Here is a 25,923-nt window from a genome sequence, read left to right as displayed (position 1 = left end):
TTGTTGTTGAGTTTAGAGGACAGAGCCGTAGGGTAGGAGTGTTCAGCACACTGACAGAAGAACAGCACTATTATTCTTATTGGTGGCAGCCAGCTCTTACACAACTAGTAAAACAAGGCAAGCCAAGATCTCTCTATCACTCCCTCTCTATGTTCCTCCTGTTCATCCACCTCTATCACTCTGTTTACACCTCCTCCCTGCAGCCAGGGCAGGTTGCTTTCAGTAGGAAGCATGGAGTGTGTAGATTACGGGAAGAAGGGAGGGGACTGAGGATTGGAAGGAGGTGGGGGACAGAAGACTCCATTTCCCAGGAAACCCAGCAAAACAAAAACATCACAAACTGCGTTCGTCTTTGCTGGCAGAATGCTGGGAAACGCAGTGCCAGCCATGGGCGATTGTTACGTGAAGTTACTCAGAACTGATTACACAACTCCCCAGTCTCAACATGAGAAAAAAAAAAAACATTTTATGGAAGTGGGTTTCAAAATACTACCGCTCATGGCAGGAAAAACCCAAAAAGTGGAGGGAAAAGAAGGGAAGGGCTTTATTTAAACTATAGCACAGTTTGTTTTGATATACATTAACAGCTCTGGTTGTTTGCACTGGGGACCTAAGAGATTAGCAGCTCAAACAGAGCTTTGTGGTAAGTTAATAATTTAACCAACGTCAGGAACGGGCACGAACACAAGCACACACTTGTTAGAGATGATGTTCACGCAGGTATCCTCTCATAGGCACTGTTCCGTTCCTGCAGTGCAGAATTAATAGTCACTACACCTGCAAAATATGAGATAAACCTGCTTAAAGATAAAATTGTTCTATATGACAATGATAATATGAAGTGCAATTTATACACACATACTTAAGAGTGCATTTAGCTATAATTTGCAGTTCCTATGTCTGTCTGCTGTTCTGCATGTTTTACACAGTACAAGTGTTTGTAACATGTTTTCTCCCAATTCCAAAATATTTCCAAATTGCACAAGTGCTTTTCTTTCAGTACCACAAGGCTTTCATTAACCACATTTTGCTTGTTCATCTCTTCTTCCTCAGCCATCGTGCTAGCTAACCACACACTTGCCACTAAATTGACATGAATACATCTGAGGGTAGCTGACTGCTAGCTGGGGATTCATCTTATTTGCCAAATGGCGTTAAATGCATCCATTCATGAAGGCAGGGCTCCATCTGATCGGTCAAGTATTTGCATGCTATGAGTATGAATATATTGGTCATGTTTCTTACATGTTGTTTTTGTTGTTTTCACGTCTTTGCATTGTATTTACTCAGCATGTTAAAACCATGATACCCACGAAAGTATGATTTATCAACCCTAGTAAGACAAAGTACTGGCGCTGACTGTCTTGCTAAAGTCACATCATGGATCAAACCATCAACCTTAAATTAATACATGTATTGCATTTAGGTAATATGTTAACATGCGTACAAGTATCAAGATTTGGATTGGGTTTTTTAAGTATCCTGGTTATGTGTTGTACATGTAAACATATCCTGGTTTTGAGAAACCTGGATATGCTACCGGAGGGCTCAGATAGAAATTCAGGATTCTGTGGCATGGATAAGGTAAATGGATAAGGTAAACACCTTATCCAGGTTTCAGATGATTCTTTGTTGGTACAGAACAACCAACAGATTAACAGAGATGGTAAGAAATCGAGACTTAAACAGTCTCGGATGATACGAAACCTGGATACTTTACAGGGATTGAATAACCAGCTCTGTCCTGGTCCATGTAAACATATCATAAATATGATCAATACTTGGAAGGTTAAAAACTAGGATATTTTAGAGCATGTTAGACAAGTACGACTTTTTGTTGCAACCTGCACTCTGTGATTATCACATCACAGAAAGAAACATGCATTAAATTATACCCTTCTTTAAAAGACAGTGATTTATGATTGATGTCGGCTGAACAGGTTGGAACTAGAACTAGGTTATGGTGCTTGGCCTTCACAGCACCTAAATACAGTAATAGTTACACTGAAAATTACACTTAATCACCTTCTGGTGTGATCCTTCAATACAGTAGGCAATGGAGAGGAGGATAAGCAGGATCAGCAGGCCAAACACAGTCTGTCTTTGCTGCCAGAGCCTGGGTGAGGGAGAGAAAGAGAATGAAGGTGGAAAATGATGGCTGCAAGTGTTAGGGGTTAGTGGTGAATGGTATTCAACTCAAGAATAAAAATGGTTAGAATGGAGGACAAAGTGTTAGGACAGTGAAAGGGATGAGGAATCATTAGAGACATGCATGATGCAGTATTAGTGAAAGGCAAGGATGCAGAGGAGGTACTTTTCATTTCATCTGTGGGAGAGAGAGACACCTGCTGGAAACTATTCAAGCCACTGCAATTATAGTCTCAAGAACATGAACAGTATGTTCTCAATAGGATAGAAGTCATGTGGGTAACACACTGCATACATATGTAACCCTTTGTTACAGTGCTTAACATGCTAACCCTGAACTTTACAGTGTATTGAGAAAAGTACATGCTTGCACACAATAGAGTGGTAATGTGTACCAAAAGATTTTTTTTAAATGATGACCTAGTGACCTAATAAAAGGAACTTAACACACTTGAAAACTTGTTATTCAGGGACTAGACATAACTTAGTGGTAAAGAAATATTTACCCAAAGTAAGACTGTATGAAATCATTGAATCCACTATTATTATACAGTGGCTAGCAGTGGTGAAGCACATTTACTATACTTATTTACTATACAAAAGTACAACCTTGAGGTAATTGTGTCTCAGTTTACTGCTATTTTGTACTTTTAATTTTACTCTGTCAAACGTATTTGCTATGGTTGCTAGTTGGTAAACAAAAGAAGAAATACATTTATAAATCTGCAATGTTTTTGAGTAGAAAAGTACCACTACTAAGCTAATGTCACTACATTGATGTACCTCAAATATTTTAACTTAGGGTGCATTATTTTCATAACAAGCACCTTCACTTTAACACTTGTACTACAGATATAATTTAACTTAAAATAAAGAAATAAGGACTTATATAGGACTTAAACAAAAGTTAGCCAGCTAATGTTACCGTTGTGAACCGGATGTTTGCCGTTATAAGCTAGCCGGTACGGACGTTATTTTGGCAAACGGCTGTCCTCGGCGGTGGTGACGTTAGCTTAATGTGGTCAAAAACGTTAGTTAGCTACCCCCAGTTTTACGTTTCAGTCTGTCGGACGGTCATTAACTGTATTGTACGGTCTTATTAGGCTAATTAACTTACCGGTGTGCTTAACGGCTTACCTGCGTACGTTACAGGTGAGATGAACGTTAACTCACGGAGTGAAACGAGTGACTCCGCTTCTCACAATTCTCTGCATGGCTAACGTTAGCTTTACCATCTGTCAGTTAGCTGTCAATTGACAGTGAGCCAACAGGTAGCCGACAATTACGGGAAAAGGACGGTTTCTGTCTGCCGTATGATAATACCTTAGGAAATTTAGTTAGAGGAACAATAGTCCTTTATTCTTGAGTTAAAATATTTTCCTTCACAGAGAATAAAGTACATTACAAAAAATAATTTTCTGTCAATGCTGCACCAAATATAAAATGTGGAGTAAAACGAAAGCTTTTCAGTGTTCAGTAACACCTCCAGAGACATGCATGCACAAAAATACATGAAAGAGAAATGTTTTCAGCCTACCGCTTGTATAACATACAGGAAACTGTTCCTTGGGTTTCTCACTTATGAATATCATCTTTAGACTAGTCTCTAATGTTTCTAATGTGTGTCTCAGGGGCACTACAAACTGTATTATACTTATATTGTGTGTTTTTGAAAAGCAGAATTTGAAATAATTCGACCATAATCGTTTGCAAATTACACTAGATCAATAAGTCTCACACACCCAAAACCCATTTTTCCTTTGATTCCTAACCACTTTCCTCATTTACATCTTAAGCCAAACAAGTGCAGAGCCACAACAGTGAACAGTACGTTGCCCTGAGGACTCCCTGTACATGTGCAATAAATTAAAAACCACTTCTATCAACATTCAGGATAAATGTCTCTGCATGCTTGTGGACTAAGTCTTAATGTGTTCACATGTTTCCCCCTGCGGCAGTTACAGCACCATGTGTTTTTCAGTGTTGGTGAGCAGCAGCTTCTCTCTGTCAGAGCGCTGCTCGTGGTGCTTGCGGCTCACCACATCCTCTTGTAGTTTAGAAAATAAACACGTTGTCCTCACACACTTAACCACAAAGGCCTCCATGAGCGTACATTCTGACCTTGTTTCGGGCCCTCAATGTCAACAAAGATTATAAGGTGTGTAAAAGACATGTCGTTTAGCTCGTAGAATTTGATGTAGTGTTGTCTGATGTGGCTTTCCTGAGTGAGGAAGTAGCTTCAGTTATTTAGGTGGAAAGACCTATCAGCAGAAAGTGTGAGGAGTAATAAGGGGGTAAAACGGATAAACCAGTCCTGTAATGTCTCTTTGTTTTGCATTATAGGTTCCATTAATTCTCTGACTGAAGACTAAACTATGAGGGAGGAGGCCTGCTGCGGTGATAACACAGAAACAATCAAGGTCACCTTCTGTCTGGCTTTATGTGCGTGTTTGTGCTTTTGTGTGGCTGTGGGGGAAAGAGTATGTAGAGCATACAAGGTTATTTTTCACTACCATCATGTCCTCTTTTGGCCTAAGATTAAAAAGCAGCACTAGCACTTTTAGAAATAAAAAAATACAGAAACACTGCTTAATGCTGCAGTGCTAAAGTGGCATCAACATATGAACATTACCAGAGTTGTTCCGATACCCATATCAGTATTCAAAATGTGTCAGACAGAGTACACAAGTATGTTTTTTTGCTAACAGTAGCCTACACAGCAAGTTGAGCTGTACATCTGTCATGAATGTATTATGGGTGCCACCTGAAACTACTGTTTAAGAGCAGCAAGAAATAACTGATTTTAGGTCATTTATTATGTGACAATAGCAAGAATTGTGCACAGTAGCAAATAAATAATTAAACAAAGCAGCTACACGATAAAAAAATGTATTTCTCTGAAGCTTTGTTGGACACAGCACTTTCTGAAAGGCTGGGAGATGGGCTGCTGCTAACATTAGCTTAGCTTGTGTTTAGGTACTATGCTTGTTCTTAAGTTATGTTTTCTTTGAAATTTGTTGCCCACAAGGTGTTTAACAGGAGCTGAATTATTCCACAGAGGTCTCCTCAGCTCCAAAACTAACGGACAAAGTTAAGAAAACTTGAATTGAAAATCTGTGTATCCGAGTATCTCCATTGCACTTCGGTTAGCACAGAAGAGAGAGATGTGTAAAAGAAAAAATGGTAGTGATTTTTTTCTGAGCATTATTTACTAATGTCATGTTTCGACTATCGCACTGGTATCAGATTGGTAATTGGTATCGGCAAAATAGCACTAAATAGTACATACTAAAACACAGAATTTAAGGGTGGCTGGTTTAGCTAAGTTGGTAGAGCAGGCGCCCTATGTACAGAGGCTACAGACTTCGACGCACTGATCACAGGCTCGACTCCCACTCTACCGATCATTTGCTGCATGTCAACCCCCACTCTCTACTCCCCACGTTTCCTGTCTCTCTCCAGCTGTCCTATATAATAAAAGCAAAAGCCCCCAAAAATAATCTTTAAAATAAAATACCTATTTATATTTTTATTATATTTAATAAAAATATTAAACATTAAACCTAAAATTTAATCTGCAACTTATATCAGCTTAATACAGCTTGGAGAGTCTCTGTGAAAAACACCTTTAGTCCAATGTTTTATTATTTTCTTTCAAGTTCTTCTCTAAATTATAATATACTGTTTTTCTTTTAATGTAATATCACTACAGTTTGGAGCCCTGATCTCACCTCCATATCCACTCTTTAAGCATGGCGAGCAGCTCCAGAGTGAAGTAGTAGAGAGTGAGCAGAGGATTCTTCCACAACACCAGAGATTCACGCTCTTCCCTGTCCCTCTGTTTCCTCTCATCCACAGACAGATCTGAGTCTAACGACACAGTGTGGGGATTTCAAGCAGACACACAAATAAAGAAACAAATATTAATAGAAATAGAAATGCAGATTTGAACAATTATGGACGGACTTTTGATGGGAAGAGAATTTGGAAAAAAAGTTCTCCAACATTACATAATTATAATCACCAATGTATACAGACAAAATGATACACAGATCCGAGGATGATCCCTGTCATGCTCATTCTGTGTATATGTATATTTATTCATAGGTATGTTTTTTGCGTGTGCCACAGTTAAATTGTTTGAATGCCTCGTGACTGACTGACTGACTGCCTCCCAAACATGTTACTGTATCAATCTACTATACCGTTATAAAGGGATCTCTTTGCTGGCTTACCTGCAGCAAAGAAAAATTGATTTCACAACTATGTACTAGTCTTAAAAATGTCGATTGTCTATGTAAACAATGATAAAGGAGGGATATAAGCTGCTGAAGAGCTGAATATTGTTTGTTTCTATGGTTGTTTTCTGTTGTCAAGTCTTTATCATTTTATATACATATGCTCATGCCCCCTTGTCAGTATGAACACAATGTTTTACATCCTTTAAAAGGCATTTTCACACTGATATTGAACATTTCTTTAAGCGTGGTTTCGATGTGTGTCTCAGCTGTACATTCGATGTCTTTACCTGTCAGCTCTCCATTTTGCTCTTCTTTTACACCCAGACGTCTCTGAGGTTCACTGTCCGCCGCACACTCTGCCATCTCATTCACCCGTAAGGATTCCTGCAGAGAGGAGAGACGAACCTTTAGTACAGTTTCAAGCACTCTTTACTACACACTGCCTGCCCAAAAGAAATCCACACCCACCAACACACAGCAGCTCCCGTAAACACTCTCCTCACTCTTACATGTGTGTATACTGTACACTCCGACACAGCAGCGGAGCAGCCGGTGTTTTCCTGCTCCTGCAGATTACTGTAACCCAATCAGGCCTGTGCATGACCTGATGAGTTATTTAATTGGCATTAATGTTGACACTGAAAGCCCTTTCTGTTTGTACACTTGATTATAAGTACACCTCCCCTGCTGATCAGAGAACAGTGACATGTGGGTGAAAGAGCAGGGGCGAGATTTAGATTTTTAATCTGCACACATTCACATACGTGCCTACGAACGCGGGCACACAGTGTCTCACTACAGAGCCTCGAGTCTCTCAGGAATCTGTCAGTGAGCAGTGAGATGGGGACTCTGACACGGAGGAATGCAGCTTACCATCTGGTGAAATTGTCAAGTGTGTTTCTCTCTTACACACACACAAACACACACACTCTCTCTCTCAAAGCTTAATCCCTCTATCCTGTGCCCGAGGTCTGGGCCTCTGGCTCCTGTTTTCATGCATTCACATTCACTACAGACGTTAAACTGATATTACATCAGGCCTGCTGTCTCTTCAGAAGCTGCTGGAACTTGATTGATAAGTTCAAGTCGCATCTAATTTACTTTTTAACTATTTTTTCACACATTTTAAACAATATGAGCTGATTAAAGTACTTTATAGACTTGGAAAAGACTTTTACAGACCAAAACAATTAAATCAAGATAAAACCATTAAGTTCTGTTGAAATTAATAAAACACATCATTTTAAACCCATTAGGTAATAGTAGTTTAAAAATATAATTAAGATTTCCATGTAAATAAATGTCTGTTAAGTCTCTGTCTATCGCCGAATGAGGTAACACAATGGTGACTGAGCCTATGGCCCACTGATGAAAGCCTTTGCATTTGCAATATATAGTATTATTATGGATTGGCTGTCTGCGGCGACATTCATGGAAAAAATCACAAGCGGCGCCCAGTAAGAGGGTAGGCGGAGCTAAGCAGCTGCTTTTCCAGTCTCAAGTGTTGCGAGTAAACAGTAATCTACCATGGCTGAACAAACAAAGAAAAGATGGATGACTACAGATACAACTTCAACAAGAAGTGAAAATCCAAAGAAAAAGAAACAAACTCGACGCTCAGATGAAGCAAACAGAAAGTTGGAGGATTTTAGAAAGTGCTTAATTTTTCTACTCTAGTTTTAGATTACTATTGCGTTGGCACTGACATTTTAAATCCTTATATGTTACTGATGTGCTAAAGACCTACAAGAGACTTAGAACCCACTCGGTAGGTTCAGCACGTTTGGGTGTCAAGTATTTCGTTTTATTTTTTATAGCACATTAAAAACAATATAAGTTGAGCAAAGTGTTTTATAGACAAAGGGAAAAGAAAACCTGGTTAACAGACGACATAAATAATGCTAATGCTAGGAAAAAGTCGAGATAAATCTAATAAAAACTGTTTCTAACACATGTGGTTTCATCAATTAAAGTATGTTCAAAAGCCAGGAAATAGTTGAATTCTCATTTTTTTCAGAAGTAGCTCTAAGTTTAACCATTAGCTTCACATTTGTCCTGCAGTGGCCATCACTTTAACAACAGAAGTGAAATGCCAGACCTGAAAACCACCTGAAAACTACTTGTTAGGTTGAGCATGTCTGGGTGTAAAGTGCAATCTTGAAGGACAAACACACACACACACACACATAGACATTAAGAGCAGTGAACAATGAGTGTGTGCGTACTCTGCAGCAACTGAAGTGTCACAAAAAGGAAAATAAAAATCTTCTCAGACGATTACACTGCGAGGCATGCGGAGAGCCTTCTCAGGGAACCACAAACAAAAGCTTTTCATCACAAACCTTGAACACACGCGCACACACACACACACTAGAAGCACAGAGCCAATGCTTCATGCACAATAGTATTTAATGCACCCTATCATTTCTGCTCTTGCACTGAGGAGAACAATGCATTGTCCTACAAAAGGACTCCACAAAGTGCGTCAATCTGTGATATCCTGGTAGCAACAACTCTAATTATAGAAATTGGTCCAAACAGGTCACTTTGTACTAAACATGCACTTCAGCTGCAAGTGTACCATACAGACTTTTTCTAAAAATAAGCAGTTAATTTGATATTTTTTATTCATTTTGCACAATCAGTTCCTTGTTAACTGTTTCATAACAACACTGCTGCTTCACAGCAAAACGCAGAACTGATGGGAATTGAGGCTCTTAGAAGTGAGCCGGATCTTATGGCTCCGTTCCTTTCCGAGAGCCTCTCGAGGGGCTTTCACACGGCTCTTGGAAAGGAAGAGCCATAAGATCGAGGTGAGAGAATGTTCCGACTCGCAAATGTGCCTGCACTATATTCTCCCGTGTCAAGACACACTTACAAAATTTAAAAGGAAAAAGCAGAATAATGTAGGAACAATTAATCAACGTCATTGATTCGCCAATAATTTATGATACGAACTCTGTATGATTACAGAGATGTCAACAGAAAAACAACAAATTTAGCAGAGGGTTATAATGTTGCTCACCGTTAGCCCTATGTTGTGGTGACATGATTCTGCTACACATGCCCTAAGATGTGTCCCAATCAGGGGCTGCAGGCTACGGCCTTTGTAGGCTGATTGTGTCACAGAAGCACGTCAGAGGCCGTCCCAATTTGAAGGCTCCTTCAGATGCAGCCGACAAATGCGTCCTCCGTTTCCCAGGCCCAGAGATGCATTGCGTGCCAATTCATGGCAGACTTTCACGCAGCCAAGGAATAAAAGTTTAAATGAAAAAGTTTTTGGGTTCAACTCAATCGAATACCTAGCGTTACACATGTTTACAAAGATGAAAGGGCCCTTGAATCAAATTATCTTTAAAATAATAGGTCAACTTACTCCATGTCAGTTATGCCAGCTAGTTAGCCCGCTAGCTACCTGTTGCTAGGCAACAGGAGCGGTATTTGTTGACACGAGGGTAAGGGTGGGAACTGCCGGTGACGCACACAGGAAATGCTCCGTCGACCAGACCATTTCATTTCAGTTAGACTCTAACGGTCTATGCAGGCTATGAATGGTGCATCCTCCATAGAGCGACTCCTTCAAAGGCTGCAGCCCCTGCATTGGGACACAGCTCTAGTATAGCGGAATTGCAGATGAAAAAAGCTGCCTGTGGTAATCCAGCATAAAGGGGAGTGGATCTAGGGCAGGCCAATTTGGGCACATCTCTAAAAAGAACGGCTCTCACCTACGAGTCGGTTCCCGACGTTCGCACCAAAGAGCCGTTCAAAAGAATCGGATCGTTCGTGAACGTCACACAACACTAAAACACAGTAGCGCAGCTCTGCTCCAGCACTCGATTGCGCAATCGCTTCCACCAAAACAACCCGGACCTGTTGAGTAACTTCTTGTACGTAGGACAATGAGAAACTGAAAACAGAGCACATGCACTTCAGGATGAGAAATTTGATAAGCTGCAATCATGTGTTCACATTTTAAACAGAGAAAACCACTTTTTTTTCCACACTGGAAAGACTTCATAAATTAGAAACAGTACAAAAAATAGCAGGGCAGTCATGTAATGTTGTCAGAGAGGGTAAACTCACCGCTCAGCTGATGTTAAGTCCACAACAAACTCCGTGCTCCAATAAACCCTGCAGTGGAGCCCCGGTGGCAATGTATGGCAAAAGTACGCTACCCATGAACTGCATCATAACTTGAGTGCAGGGTGTGGTGATGGAGGGGGCCAGGGAGGGAGGGATAGAGTCCTGATACAGAGTAGCCGGGGGAGGGGAGCTTGAGCAGGCTGACAGAGGAGAAAGACACACAGACAGAGCAGGAGAGATTTCATCACTTGCCCGGTAGAACCTCCAGAGAGGCAGTCTAATTAAAGGTCTATAAATAAGTGGATCACTTTCCTGGAGCGCACTTCTAACACTTCTCAGTCCTCTGTAGGTTTTCACACACAGTGAATGAATGGCATTTGGGCAAAGAGAGCGCTCAGCTAATTCCCAAATTGAAAAAAAAAAAAACACCTCAGGACATCACGTTTTTCAGGTCATAGCGAGAGACAGACGGCCTCAACGGCGTGTCACCATCTCTGAGTTTCGGAGCCGTCTTGTTTATCAAAGTATTTCAGAATATAGGCCTGTTTCTATTTCCACTGCTGGTTTCTGATCGAGAAAATTCATTTCTATAAACACAAAACTGACATGTTTACGTGTTAAAAACCCGTAGGCTATTTGATAATTGTGACAGCTAACGTTAGCATTTAACAAATTCTTAGCTAACATTACACTGTTAGCTAACATTACCATTAGCAGGGTAACATAAGGGCTACTGATAGCCAGCTAACATTACCATTAACTGTGCATTTGCACTTTTCCTATTGTATTATGTAACACCAGGAACACTAATCAAATGTAATGTTAGCTAGGAAATGGTTGAATGATTATGTTAGCTGTTATAAGTTAGTCATAAAAAGTTATAAAATATGTGGTTTTAATCTGAAATATGGGCTCATGTCTTCTAATTTCACTGTCCATTGACTCTCCAGTTTCTGATCATAATGGAAGCAGTGGCATTATACCGATTTGTCAAATTTCCTTAAATTAATTGACAGCAGTACATTATACCAGCATTTGAACTTCCCACCCTGGGTGCAATCAGAGGACAACAGCTGCCATCTGAAGACGGTGAACAGGACTTTAAATACAGTGAATATATACTGCATTAAGGCCTAGTACTAGTAATCTGCTCCTTCATAACTGAACTTTACTTGTATTATTGCTGAGAGATCAGAACATGTCAAAAATGAATAGGCTACTTGTTTAAAATAGGAATGTAGCGTGATTGTCAGATTAGAGACTGGCACAGGAAACAGTACCAGTGTTGCCAGATCAGATTGACAGCTCCCAGCCCAATTACAACTCAAGACCAGCCCAATTTAATAAAAATAGCCCAAACCATGACATTGCCAGAAACCTGTGTAAAACTATAAAACCATTATGCAATAGAAAAAAAACATAAGCATACAAAGCTTCAAATCTGCATCAAAAAACAAAGATAAAATGTTAGATAAATATGCTATACCCAGAAGGAGCGCAGTTAGACAACCAAATACACAAATTGCGAAATGCACCCCTGGTGTCCTGGTGAAACCATAATAAAATGATCAAATTCTGCCTTGAAATGTGAGTGACAAAGTTATTGATATAATTCATATGATTGAATACAACTCATGTCACTCAAATGGGTAAACAATGACTGAGTGGAAACAACACAATCTTTGTTTTTTGCCATAAAATAACAGCTTGTTCTGTGTTCAAAACCCCGCCAAATGTTGACAGAAGCAGCCCAAAGTTCATCTACCAGCCCAACACTATTCTCCCCAGCCCAAGGTAATCACAAGAAGCCCAATTGGGCAACACTGAACACACAGTACACGGCCACAAAGCATGACAAAAATGACCAACTTCACCCAACAGTCTGAAGACAAAACCTTCAGCGTTGCAGTGATTACTGCAGAGTCTAAACGTAAAACAAAAGTCTTACTCAAAATGATCTAAAAAAGCTGCAGTGCCTTTAAAACAATCACTGCTTCTTATGTGTTTTGACCCGACTGCATGCTCTGAAACTCTATTTCACATATTTATGATTTGACAAAGTATTTGTTTTTAGCCCCATATTTGAACTGAATAGAATGAAAGGGAGCATCCAAGCTTCATGATTTAATATTGAGGCAGAAATACCTAAATCTATTATTTGCAGGATATTTTTGTAGTTTTGGGATTAAAAAAAAACTCACCTATTTTTGAAATCATTTGACAACATGCCCTACAGCCCTATGTCTTTTATGTCTGTCTTTTTGAATAATTACTATATAACTATCATCTTTCAGATTTTCAAAGCTGATGAAAACGCAATGCTGAAAAATGCATTATGTTACATTTATTGGTTTTATTTTAATTTAACTGCAACTCACTGTATTTTGTGTTTTAGTTGCATAAGGAAGTACCAGCGTTACTCAATAGAGGGCAGTGTTTGCCTGAAAGTTGGTGTTGAACTGGAAGGACAAGGCTGGACAGTTGATCATGCTGCTGTTGTACTTGGCAGCTTTAGGCTTTATTGTGATTAAAAATTATTATTTGTTTCCCATACTTCATCCAAATTTTATACAGTCTGTACTCATAGTCATATGTACTGTTTTGAAAGAAAAGAATCCGCAAGCGTTCTACTGGGTAAGAAATTATATACCCCAAATCCACCTTTTAAGGCCTGCTAATTAACATAGGTTTTGAACAGTTTAACAACTTGCATATAATGTGTTAGTTATTTCATTGGACACAAGAGGTGCTGGTAGGTGGATTTATTCACCTTCTTAGGACAGAGAGCATGATTTTCTGTTTACCTGTTTTAATTCGTTGAGCTAAGCTAAGCTAATCAGCTGCTGGTTGTAAATGTATATCCATCTGAAAGATAAGAGTGTCAACCATTTCAGCTAAGTGTCGGCAAGAAAGCAAATTAACATATATGCCACAATGTTGAACTAAGGGGGCGGCACGGTGGTGCAGTGTTTAGCACTGTCGCCTCACAGCTAGAAGGTTCCTCATTCGAACCCCGGTTTGGATGTCGTGGGCCTTTCTGTGTGGAGTTTGCATGTTCTTCCACAGTACAAAGACATGCTCGTTAGGTTCATTGGTGACTCTAAATTGCACATAGGTGTAAATGTGAGCATGAAAGGTTGTCTGTCTCTGTGTGACAGCCCTGTGATTGACTGGCGTTCAGTCCAGGATGTACCCCGTCTCTCGGCCAATGACAGCTGGGATTGGCTCCAGCCCCCTGTGACCCTGAACAGGAGCAGCGATATAGATAATGGATGGATGGATGGGTGTGAGGCAGACCTCCTTCTAAAATCTCTACTGAAGCTACCTGTTACCTTTGCAGGATGAATAGCACAAAGACGAGAAGCTCCTGAAGACCAGAAGGTTCTTGTCTGTCCCACAACACGCTCCAAAACCAAAACCAAACCAAAAACTGCCCTTATTCCTGAACTAATTTGTGTGAAATGTGTGTGTTAGCCGGTGGTGTCTTGCTAAGGGCCTGTGATGAGGAGTGAAGATGGAGCCATCACCCTTCGTGTCCTCCTCCCTGTGGAGGAGATGTATCTACTGGTTAATGTATTGGAGAAGGTGTGTTGCCTTTTTTAACAATCCTGCAGCAGCCTTTTAATAGTCAGTTGGCCCTTTCCTTTTATGTAGCAGTCTGCAGAGTGATAATGTATCTAACACATTTTCTCTAGTTTCTTTAACCATTTGTCTGTAACTGTGCACATGTGTGTTTGTGAGCTTATTATGGCATTCCTGTTCTGATGATCCAGGAACCATCACTTCCTCATTTGTATGTTTGATGGGATCTCTGACCAAGAGCTGGATCACCCTGATACCCTTTGTGTGGGGAAGCACTCCCTACACATTTGAAATGTATTCCAGATTTTGCTGGCAGAAGTGTTGGCTTTATCTTTTCTATTCGTCTTTTTTCAGTCAATCAGAGATTGTCGGGGTAAGGAAGATTTTTTATTCTATTTTACATTTTGAGAATAAAGTCAAAATGCCAGGTGAAGTGGAAATAATATTCAATCTTTCAGTAAAAACAGAGGAAGACGTTTCTAAATTAGCATTTTAAAAATAGTCAAAATGTCAAAAAGGCTAAATAATACTTAATACTTACTAATATAAATACTGTTTGTTGCTATTTTTGAAAACGCGTTGCGTTGTGACGTCATCATAAAGCGCCCACATGAAAAAAGCAGATGAATCTTCATTCATGCTGCCAGCACGACGGACAAACCGGCAGGTATGAAATGTAACCAGCCTAATCCGCTGTGTATCAATTCAGCTGCACTGTGAAGGCACTAAGAGCACATGAAATGTATTAACATGAGTCTATTTGTTCGCAAAGTGATATATTTTGTACTGTACCGGTGTTTTGGAAAGTTATCGGCTTATAGTCTGTAGCTAACTTAAGCTAGGCTACTACCACAAATAAAGTTAGTTAGCTTTCAAGATACTACTAAAGGCTTACGGAATTACTTAAAATTGATCAAATGACTCAAAACAATATATGTATAATAAGCTTGAAGTCACTTCTCTTACGTTATCTGGCGTAAATCATGTATGTTAGGTGGGTATGGAGCCAAAAAAAGTTCTGTAGCTTTAAACCAAAAGAGAGAAAACATTTTAAATGCACAGAGGAATATTATTTCGAACATGTCTATGACTGATAACCGAGGATGTTGTGACATGAACAACAGTTACCTTCTTGAGGTATTTTATTTTCTACTCCTGTTAACAAGGTCAAGAGATATTTTTTAATTTGATGCTGCTGCGTTCAAGTTTCTATGTTTGGAAATGTGACTAAACTTATTTCATTGTGTCATTTTTGCAGGTTTAACAAGATGGATTTGCTATACGGTCCGTTGGGTCTGGGTGTAGTAGCAGGACTGGGCTGTGGGCTCTTCCTCGGCTGGCACCTTCGCTCTCGCGCCAGTCCTGCATCCAAAAGTCTGGTGGCAGCTATGGGAAACAGCGCAGGTGAAGCGAGCGTAATGGGAGAAGGAGGAGAGTTCAAGATGATTCTGGTGGTCCGAAATGACCTGAAGATGGGCAAAGGGAAAGTGGCTGCCCAGTGCTCCCATGCTGCTGTATCGGCTTACAAACAGGTCCAGCGCAGGAACCCCGAGCTGCTCAAACAGTGGGAGTACTGCGGCCAGCCCAAGGTGGTGGTGAAGGCCCCCGATGAGGACACACTGATTGATCTGCTGAGTCATGCCAAAGAGGTTGGACTTCCTGTCAGCCTGATTCAGGACGCAGGAAGGACACAAATTGCACCGGGATCACGCACCGTGCTGGGGATCGGTCCAGGCCCAGCTGATCTGATCGACAAAGTCACTGGAGACTTGAAGCTCTACTAGAGCTCCTGCTATCATCTGAAGGACTTGCATACAACTTCTTGATTGTCAAAACCATTTGCAACGCAAACTATGTTTGGCTATCATGAGTTTATGTTTTTGTAAAACAATCGACTTGATTACCTGTGAAGCACTTGATTTTTTGTGCAGTTTTGGTGTGTTGTGCATTTTCAAGTTAGAGTTAAAAATAATCATCAAGTTTGACTCTTTAATATCAGTAATAACAGCTTGATGTGTACTATGTAACTATGGTAGTTCTGTAACAGTGGCAAAAAGATCACATACAGGATCAGACAAGAGGTAACACTTACCGCTTTGTCCACATGGGCCTTGATAAATGACACAATGAAAGCTCCTCACAGCTTCTTTATGTGCAAGCCATTTTTAAAGCATTTAATACTCTAGAATACGTTGGAGGTCACGGCAGTGATTAAATTTGGTTTGAATTGATTCTGCATTGCAGCAGTGGAGCTGGTTGCATTGATGAAATATCAATGTCGTAATGCTTAGGGATGTCATTTTGGTTTACTTATAACACAAAGATGAATATTAATTATTATTCTGGGATTGAGCTGTTGCATTTGATTAAACTGTCGGAAGTATTTAAAGTAGGAATGAATGCCTCCACTAAATCAGTTATGCAAGTTGTCTTGTTTTGTAAATCTGCTTGAGAGATCTGTCAATATAGGAAGAGTCACATCTGACTTTTTACTAGTCTGTTTCACCTCTCACGTTATTTGCACCATCAGAGGGTGTTAGTGCTACATCCTACTCTTTATTAGTAGGGCTATAAAATAAGGATAACAGCATTATAATGAATACTGTAGTGCCAAAGAGATGCCCTGGCCTATAAATCTTGCTCTCCAGATCTAAGAGAATGTTCGTTATTTATGTTTGTGTCCATTTCATGCAGCTCTTAAATCAAGTGAGAGACAGGTACTGTTTGAAATGATCTGAGCATATTAAGATAGTAGACAAGGCAACATGAATACATCACAGTAAAATAAAGCTAACACAGCTGAAAAATGTGAAAGTCCATTTACACAGGGTTTTACTGCAGATACACTGTAATGAGTATATAAACTTGCGAGAAAGCTACTGTCACATTACCACCGGTCTATGTGAGACGCCTGTCTGACAATCCCTGTGTTCAAAGATACATCATTCTTCTTTTAATTATAGTACATACTTTGCATACAATGGGGACGTTCTACTTCCCTAATAATATTGTGCCTTGAACTTCCCTACATACATATGTGGCAGTCCTTAGTACAGCTATCTTTGCTCTCTCTGTAGCTCATTTGATTTGATGTGACAACTCTTTGCCTGCAGAGGATTGTGGGTCAGAAGGGCCAGAAAATAAAAACCACGCTGGCTTATTTACTGCAAAATGAAGTGGATGTAGTAGGACATCATTTTATTTTTGGCTCTCAGCATTTGACTGACGTGTATGGGGACAAGAGCCTGACTGATATATTAGTCTGATAATATCATTGGGCCGATATTGGCCTATTACAGATATATTTGTATTGGTGTACTTGTTGCCTTGTATGCACCTATATGAATGTTTTTTAGAGAATATTTAATGCAGGAAAAACCAAAGAGGATGTTGTCTGCACTGGAAATGGTGGCAAAGTATAATAAAGGTAAATAGGCTTGAGTTGAGTTATTTAAGGGTGCATTCAGACCAGACAGCTTTGGACAGGTGAGGTGCTGCTGGTGTGGACCAAACCAGCGGACCGTGGTCCGCCAGAAAAGACGGGCCTCGGTCCGTTTCCAAATGATCCACGGTCCGGTTCGATCAGGTGAGAACATAATCGGACTTAAAGTAGGACCTAATATAGGAAGCAAACTAAAACACTGTGCATTGTGGGTTGTTAATGGATGCTGACACTTGCAGAGACAGACGCACAACCAGGCAGCATGACGAGTAGAGGACAAACGTGGAGGAAGGGGAAATAGATATATGGGCTGACCAAACTGTTTCACAAATGGTGGAAATGCACAAGAATACGGAGGCATTCAAACTGTTCAGAGAAAAACCAACGGACTGATTTTCCCTCAAAAATGTTCTGTACAATAAATAAACACGAGTGTGCTCTCTCTCTCTGTTTACTGCAGGGAGTTTTCCCATGTGTAAATTCCGACCAATCAGAAAGCAGCTGCAGAAAGCAAAGTGAACACAAACCAAACTGGAGGCAAAATGCAACATTGGGACAGTTTGGTCTTTGATTTAGACCAAACAAACGGACTTCCGGTGTGAAAGCAGCTCTCTGAATACAGTTGTAACGTCATAGTGGTGCTAAGTGCGTGCTCCATCCACATGAAAAAGGGTCCATTGTTATTCCAGCCCTACAAAACTCATATCAGAATAAAATTCTGGTTGGACTCTTATTGGGAGATTCTTTTCATGTCAAACTAAACTGTATGGAAGTATGTGTAAAACACACCCACTGACTAACTGAATCCTGATTCATTCAGAAATGTGTTTCCTGTTACCGTGCTATCGCCAAGCCAGCTCTGCCAGTTTTAACAAGGTCAGCCAATTTGTAAATGGAGAAGTCATTTTTTCTCGGAGCGTTACCACATTTAGGTCCAATGTTATATAGTAAAAAAACTAACTAGTGTTACCATCTTACACTTTAATACCAGTGATCGCTGATCGTGTTCTCTGCTGGGGCTGAATATGCAAACCTTTACAGTGCTCATTTCCTTCACATGTAAGACACAAACAGACTCGTGTTGACAAACAAGAAGCCTTTATTTTTTTTTAAGTGGAAAACAAAACCGCTGTTTCATTCATTATGATCCTGATTATGCACAATCAAGTATCTTAAGTGCACAATTTAAATCTAGGTAATTTAGATAAGAATATAAGTTCAAAGGAGTTAATGATTGAATTCCTGTATACACGCAAGCCTTTGATAAAAACTTCAAAATTACCACGAGTCCTGTGTTTCTGCAGTGGATGAGCGGGGTCAACTGAAAAAGGTTAAAAGACGTCCCTCAGCAGGACATAAAGGAGGAGACATAAGTTTGAAAATCTCTCCTAAACACTCAACAACAGTGACCTGACATCAGAAACAAACTGCAGAATATAGGAGGAGCTGGGGGGGGGCATATTAGTCGAACACAAACAGGTCTGCATGGTCCCACATTAGAGCTGTATTTAAAGCACATGGAAATGTCTGAATTTGTTTGGAGAGTCCTGCATAGGCTTTGCTGGAAAGAATCTAACTTTCCTGTAAATCTTATGTAAAATACTCTCTGATTTTCTTCATTAAACAGCCCTGAAGTGTGTGTGTGTGTGTGTGTGGGGACATGACAGGTACGACTTAGTGTTTCAGGATTGTGGTCATGGAAGCGGCAGTCTCATGTTCAAATATAGAAGAACATAGTAGCATTACTTTGTGTCTGAATATACAATAATTAAATGCATTTTACAGTCGGACAGAAGAAGCTGCTCACACACATCAAAAAGGAAAAAACGGTTCTACATTAATTCTTCTCACTACAGAGTGCAAATCAGATGCTTCACAACAGACCTTGTTTTTTTTTTTAAACCGAGAAGAGGACTAGCTCTTCCCACAAAAAGCCCCCCATTGTACATAAACCATTTCCCATTCAAATAAAATAGACACAAGAAAAATTAATCTAGTCAATACGGAATGTGAGAAAATTAATCTTTGTGATGCTTTTCTTTGACAACAGAAAGAGTCCTTCATGACAGTTTAAAAAGAGGAAAATAAAGTAAAAAAAAAAAAGAAAAGGTTTGTCTGTATTACCCTCTGCTGCCTGTAGGGGGCAGAGAGAGACAATAATAATGGTCTTGTGAAGGACTGTGGGGGATGGATGGATGGTCGCTCCAGCCTGCGTGTGCAGAGAAGAGGGGGTGGGGGTCTTTACATGCCGTAGCCAAAGCCTGGCTGAGGTGCTGGCTGACTGAATCCTGCAGGTGCCTGGTAGCCGTAGCCGTAAGCTTGCTGAGGGGGCACAGGTACGCTGGGGCCCGCTGTCAGCATCAGCTGGGGAGTGCCTGCAAGACACAGAGGAAAGGGTTTAAACCTGTAACTGGTCTGTTAAACATAAAGGATATGGTCGTAGTGCTGCACTGCACTCATCAATGTTACTTCTTCCTCACCGACCAATCAAAATCAAGAAGGGGCGGGACTTCAGATATCAACTTTATTAACAACAATGGTGGCGGAGAAGCTAATCGCTTGTGTTTTTTCGAGGATACAATTTCCAGGTGTGGAGCTGCTGCTAATAACACGACATGATTCCTTTACGTTGTTTTTTTTATGTTTTCTTCTTAAATGTAAGCATACAGAGCAATTTAAAACAGACTTCACTATCACTACCGAGGGAAGCGGAGGTGCTGCCAACTTTCGTAACCTAGCAACAGTAAGCGCCGGTGAGACGCGCTCTGTAATTGAGATTGTGTGCGCTGCCAGGGTTAGTGGACACAGGCCCTTCCTCATTCCACTTCTTCGATCTACGTGAAGAAACTATTTTCTGCCAACTATTAAATATTTTTCTTTATGATATGAATCATATCTGAATTCTTTTTAAATCTCTTTCTCACACTTGTTTAAATGAACCATGTAATGACATTCGTCATGCGCTGATCAGGATTTTTTTTGTTCAAATGTCTGATGACAGTTGGTGGCTTGTTTTCCACAGTCGGCGTGTCGCTCGCTTCAAATCCACAATTTTTGATAGACTTTATATTTTCCAATCGAAATAGAGACACCCTTAGGTCAAAGTCGATTAAATCACGCCATCAAAGACCACAGTGAGCAAGCTACCATAGCTAATATAAGTCTAAGAACCCACCTTACGCTAGCTGCTTAGCACTAAACACAGATATACACAGATCAGAGGTTACTTGGTGATCGTAGTGGAGCATTTAGCTGCTAAAAGGCAGTTAGTAGTAGGCAAACAACAGCTAAAAGAAAGCGTATTTTAGGCTTAAATTCATAAGGCGGACACAAACAAATCTCCAAATGAATGCTAATGTTTCACTTTCACTGCTGGATGTGTGCTAAGAAGGTTGCAATTTTAACTTCATTCATTAAATATCAGTGTAAGGTTGACCACTTGTTTCCATTGCTCCCAGGTGGCAGGGTAAAGATCTGAAGACACGTTTTTGGTGATTTTAATAAACTCTAATATTCAAAGTTCTGTGAGGGTCGGAGAAAACAATGAAACCCTGGGTGGACGAAACACTGCCGCCTTCGCTTTGATCACAGTCAAACAGACAGCGCTGTAATGAGAGGACTGTTACCGTAGACGATGGGTTGCGTCTCTGTCGCCTGCTCCTCCTCTTTCCTTACGGACTCTGAGGTTTCTAGTTTGTCTACCTGCAAGGCAAAGAAATGACATAATCAGTACGACACACTCTCCAACAACATTACACAAGGTAAAAAAAACAATACAGGTGCATGTTTTCATTAACGAGTTAGTGACGGCTTTTCAGACTAGAATGATGGTTTTCGCCGGCATTTTAGCAAAGACAAAAGCTGTTCGGGAGCTAATGACAATTTTCTCTATTTGAACTTAACAATAAAAACAGCCCATTCCTCTGGGAAAAATATGACATAAAAACGCGTGATTAAATTAAGAGGAGGAACTTCTTCAGACAGCGAGTGAGATAAGTGAGAAAAGGCAGCAATCAAAAATGTGCATGAGGTCCTCCTTGGAAGCAGCAGCACCTGGTTAAGGTTATAACTAGAGGTGAGGCATGCTAAGAAGTGCACCTCCTCGTCTTGAATATGCACATTTATCATTCAGTTTGTCCATGCCTCAAAAGAAAGCTCTTCAAATCAAGTCCTCTGCACACACTTCCATCAAGCTGAAGCTTCACCGTAAACAGAAACAGTCCCATGCTCAATGTGAGGCACCGCTGGCAGTAAGTGAGGAGCAGGCTGCAGAGCTGAGATGCAGTTTAGGAGGAGGAGGAGGAGGGGAAAGGGAGGCGAGGGGGGTTGACTCTAAGACAAGGTGCCCCGTACACTTCAAGGCTTTCTACAGGAAGCCAGGCAAAACCAACAGCCTGCTGCTGCACATTTCCCAGCATGCTTAATCCCAATAACCAGCAAATACATGAAGACAGCCTCTTCAGAACACATTCAGCTTGGTGTTGTGCAGTGTTGGTATCTGTGAGGAAATGCACTTTAAAGTGTGTTCATGAGAGTTTATTATCGCTTTTCAGCTGTTTGAGCTTCAGTGGCCATTAAAATTTCATTTGATTTCATTGACTAAGAAGGTAAAACTGATATTTAAACCATGATACTAGCTACTGTGAAAAGTGTGTTATTTCTCTTTACAAGCTCTGGGTACAATTCTGATTTTACTCTGTTGTAGTCTGCGTCCTGTTCTTGTTTGGTTGACAGGAAATAGGGACAAACTGTGATCTCTTAACTAGCACAGCATGCATCTTATGTTTGCTTGCTTACAATAATTTCTCACTCAGTTTTTGTCATGCAATTTACTCTTCTAGTATTTCTATCCTTTAAAAATGACAGTATCTAATCCCTTACGCGTCCCTCATCCACAAAAATACGATTTAATTCTGTCGAACACTGAGAGCAACTCGTTTGTGTGTGTGTGTGTGTAATTATATCCAATCAGTTTAATGATGTCTCTGATTTAAATGTAGTGTAGACAAAAAGTCTGGTTAATAGCAGCTGAAAGCTAAGGATTAATTTCCCTCAACATTTAAGCCCTCCAACAACTACGTTTTAAGCCTGACAGATTTAACAGTGACTGTGTCCAAGTGAGAGTGTAGCTAACACCATGCACACTCAAGACCGCAATTTTCCGAGCTGAGATTAACAACAGAGCGTTTAGCTTTCACCTGTTCCTTAACTGCATCAACCTGGAAGAGAAGAGGAGCAGCATAGGAGAAGGACATTGAAAAGATGTTGCTGTGAAGACCATAAGAAGGAACTGAGTAGGCCTTTCATTTTAAACTGACAATTTAAACAGGAAGAGAGAAGGATCACGTGCTCCATGTCAATTCATTTTGAAGTTCGACCCACCTTGCTGAGGTACTCCCTCATGACCTGAATGAAGTATGGCATAGAAAAGTCCATGATGTTGTGCCTCCAGGCGGTCTCCAGCACCACGTCGGGCCGCAGCAGGTCGTAGCAGGTGAACAAGCAGGCGGCGAAACACTCCTTCTTGTCCTCCTGCAGGAACCAGGCCAGCAGCTCCTCTGCCAGCTCCACGTCCTTGGACTCTGACGCGTACTGCATGGCATCCTGCAGAGGGGAGACGCAGCAAGGACAGGTTCAGGAAAAGTGTCAGAAATCTCAGCAGTGAAATGTCAATGTTTGAGGGGAATACGCACCTTGTAGAGCTTGTCCTTCTTGCAGAGCTCCACACTCTGTTTCCAGCGGTTGTTGCCCTTGAAGAGGTACGCAGCGATTCTCCTGAACTCGATCAGCTCGTGTTTCTCCAAACGCTGAGCCAGTGAGATGTTGTCGAAGTTGTCGTAGGCATCTATTGATGTCCTCAGTGCCTAACGTGAGTGTAAAAGGTTAGAATATTAAACCAAGAACACTTAACAGAATACTTTAAGTAATAATCTCGAAGATTTTTGTTTAAATAAATGTCTGTTTAGTCACTATCTATCACCGAATGTCGTAACACAATGGTGATTGAGCCTATGGCAGGCTATAGTATTATTACAGACTGGGTGTCTGTGGCGACTTTAATGGAAAACATCACAAGCGGCGCCCAGTTAGTGACGCGTTTTCCATCAGCCAGCAGTGGTTGGTCTGCCAGAGAGGGTAGGCGGAGCTAAGCTGCTGCTTTTCCGCTCTCTGCAAGTGTTGCAAGTAAACAGTAATCTACTATGGCTGAACAAACAAAGAAAAGATGGATGACTACAGATACAACTTCAACAAGAAGTGAAAATCCAAAGAAAAAGAAACAAACTCGACGCTCAGATGAAGCAAACAGTCTGAAAAGGAAAGCGACCGTCAGCCAGGAAAATCAAGAGTTACAACCGGAGCCAACCGTAGACGTCACACATGCAGCACTGTCTGGATATCTGGGAAGTGTGCTCCCGCAATTACTGTTTATCACCATAGATGCCGCCAAAGAGACAAAACTGAGAACTTTGAGGTTACTACTTTAACAAAATACTTCCAATGCCAATCTCACCTGATAGTCCTCCTCTGTGATGAAGAGGTTGTTAAGTGCTTCATTGACGGATTTGTTGTTGTGATTCTGTACTGACCGCAGGTATGGTTTGACCAGGGGAAGCTGTTTCACCTGTGGACACACGTGTATAAAAATCATCATCAAATGTTCAAATGGTTATGTCAGAAGTTGGCTGTATGTAAAACAGTTGGAGTCGCTTCTTCTGCAGTCTGGTGAAATGAACCATTGCGGAAGATGAGCACACAACAAGATGTAATTTAAAGTATGTCTGTCAAACCTTACACTTTAGTAAATGAGAGGTAAATATGGTATTTTTGGTCTTACTATTAATCCACGCAGACGTGATGTTTCAGTCTGTCCTTTATTTACGTGTTTTCAGGGATGAATGATGTTTTAAGTCACTTGTTTCATGCACATTATGGTTGATTCACTTTGTCTCATTTGTTTTTGTCGAATGACATTGAATGAAAAACGCATGAAAACTGGTTAATGGAAATAAACGTAATCCCTACACTTCTTTTCTACCATAAGGAGAGGTTAAAGCGTACCTTGCTGAAGAAGTTGACAGCACGGGAGTGGTCCAGTCTGGGGGAAAGCACTATCAGCAAATCATTCAGTAACAAGGGCTTGAACTCCAGATAGAACTGGATGGCTTTGTAGTACAGCTCCACGTTGGCCACCTGCACAGGAGACAGAAACACTCATTTAGGAAGCACAAACAGTAGGTCAGGGATTATAGTGCAATTTGAGGCATGATGATTATAATGTGTCACTCTTAAATTTTATAATATCCTCTTCAATTATGAAAAATAGAAACATTTAAGATAATCATAAAAGATTGCAGTAAAATAAAAGTCACATCAAATGTTTAACCAGAAGACTGTCAGCTGAAAAAGACCAAAACAATCACAGACAAAAGAATGCAATGATACTAAACCCATTCTGACTTCAAATCAAAGTGTACCTTGGTGATGATGTCCTTGAACTGTCCCTCCTTCCAGGCGTCTGTCGGGTGGTTCATCATGGTGATGATGGCATTGTCGTACTCCTCGTACTTGTCGTACAGGAAGACCAGCTCGGCCCACAGGTGAGCCTGCTCCGCTGCCCTCAGGACCTTCGGGATGTTGACTCTGGACCAGAAGAGCTCCAGATGCTCCCTCATCTTCTGGGGCTTGAACTTGGAGTAGAGGATGGCCAGCTCTGTGAACATGCCCATGTGAGCACGCTCCAGGCCCAGAGCGGCCTCCAGCATGGTGATCAGCTCCTCGAAGTAGCCGCGGTCCTGAGAGAGGAGGAAGGAGGGTGACGTTATGCATGTATGTGGGCTAATTTGTCATGAAGGCAAATTGATATAAAAAATAAGGTAAAAAAACATCTCCATCTTACCTGGTAGTAGTTGATCAGTTCCTCCAGCTCGTCAGCGTGCACCACGATGTGCAGGCCACACATCTGGGCCAGTCTGAACTCCTTTCCATCCACGCATGCGAAGCACACCTCCTTCCAGGTGCGGGTGCTGTTGGCCTTGCGGGCTCCGTCCACAGCAGCCTGGTACTCTCCGAGGTGCACCAGAGTCGAAGCCAGACGACCAAAGTTGGAGACGTTGTTGTAGAGCAGCTTAGCAGCGTCGTACATTTTCTCATCGTAGCAGCGGTCACCGACCTACGAAGCAGATGCAGTCAAGATGAAATATTCAGAATTTTGATGGGGCATGTTTTTCCCGGAGGGTTTATATGAGAGCAGTGGCTAACCTGTTGGATGTGAGCGTTGTTTGGTCCGTTGATGAACTCCTCCAGTTCAGCCAGGCGATTAGTTTTAGCCAGGGCAAAGATGAGCTCTGTCTCCACGTAGGACTCGCGGGCCTTCTTACGAGCCATCTGAAGGAACTTCACCAGGTCCTCCCAGTTACCTAAAACACA

At 41.0% G+C, this 25,923-nt stretch overlaps 3 protein-coding genes across 5 annotated transcripts in view; 1 reads left to right on the top strand and 2 right to left on the bottom strand.

Annotated features, from left to right (window-relative positions):
* LOC138603960 (vacuole membrane protein 1-like) overlaps positions 1–6,752 on the bottom strand; it is a 72,778-nt gene extending 66,026 nt beyond the window's left edge. The window contains exons 1-3 of one of the 2 annotated variants that reach the window (XM_069675744.1): positions 6,677–6,752; positions 5,880–6,018; positions 2,026–2,116 (exon numbers count right to left, since the gene is read on the bottom strand). In XM_069675744.1, coding sequence (XP_069531845.1) covers positions 2,026–2,116; positions 5,880–6,018; positions 6,677–6,752 — 306 coding nt within the window. The remainder of the gene's footprint in view (positions 1–2,025; positions 2,117–5,879; positions 6,019–6,676) is intronic. The other variant, XM_069675752.1, reaches the window with a different exon arrangement.
* A 7,925-nt stretch (positions 6,753–14,677) lies between these two features.
* Positions 14,678–17,508, top strand: ptrh2 (peptidyl-tRNA hydrolase 2). Its single transcript, XM_069673896.1, has 2 exons — positions 14,678–14,721; positions 15,313–17,508. The coding sequence occupies exons 1-2, from the start codon at positions 14,678–14,680 to the stop codon at positions 15,836–15,838; spliced, it is 570 nt and encodes a 189-aa protein (XP_069529997.1). The 3' UTR covers positions 15,839–17,508.
* Positions 17,509–18,577: 1,069 nt separating this feature from the next.
* Positions 18,578–25,923, bottom strand: part of cltca (clathrin, heavy chain a (Hc)) — a 39,089-nt gene continuing 31,743 nt past the window's right edge. The window contains exons 22-31 of one of the 2 annotated variants that reach the window (XM_069676717.1): positions 25,756–25,913; positions 25,394–25,666; positions 24,972–25,289; positions 24,556–24,687; positions 24,008–24,118; positions 23,190–23,360; positions 22,879–23,100; positions 22,695–22,715; positions 21,123–21,198; positions 18,578–19,871 (exon numbers count right to left, since the gene is read on the bottom strand). In XM_069676717.1, coding sequence (XP_069532818.1) covers positions 19,738–19,871; positions 21,123–21,198; positions 22,695–22,715; positions 22,879–23,100; positions 23,190–23,360; positions 24,008–24,118; positions 24,556–24,687; positions 24,972–25,289; positions 25,394–25,666; positions 25,756–25,913 — 1,616 coding nt within the window. In that variant the 3' untranslated portion in view covers positions 18,578–19,737. The remainder of the gene's footprint in view (positions 19,872–21,122; positions 21,199–22,694; positions 22,716–22,878; positions 23,101–23,189; positions 23,361–24,007; positions 24,119–24,555; positions 24,688–24,971; positions 25,290–25,393; positions 25,667–25,755; positions 25,914–25,923) is intronic. The other variant, XM_069676726.1, reaches the window with a different exon arrangement.

This window comes from Semicossyphus pulcher, unplaced genomic scaffold (genome assembly GCF_022749685.1).
Source record: "Semicossyphus pulcher isolate SPU_LCO1_2020_fin unplaced genomic scaffold, fSemPul1.0.p SCAF_10, whole genome shotgun sequence".
Classification (NCBI taxonomy): domain Eukaryota; kingdom Metazoa; phylum Chordata; class Actinopteri; order Labriformes; family Labridae; genus Semicossyphus; species Semicossyphus pulcher.
The sequence above is the reverse complement of the archived record's forward strand: the minus strand, read 5'-3'. Positions and strand labels throughout refer to the sequence as shown.

Coding starts and splice junctions, on each gene's coding strand:
- ptrh2 (XM_069673896.1), top strand. CDS start 14,678: ATGAATCTTCATTCATGCTGCCAGCACGACGGACAAACCGGCAG. Junction 14,722..15,312: donor CACGACGGACAAACCGGCAG/GTATGAAATGTA, acceptor TCATTTTTGCAG/GTTTAACAAGATGGATTTGC.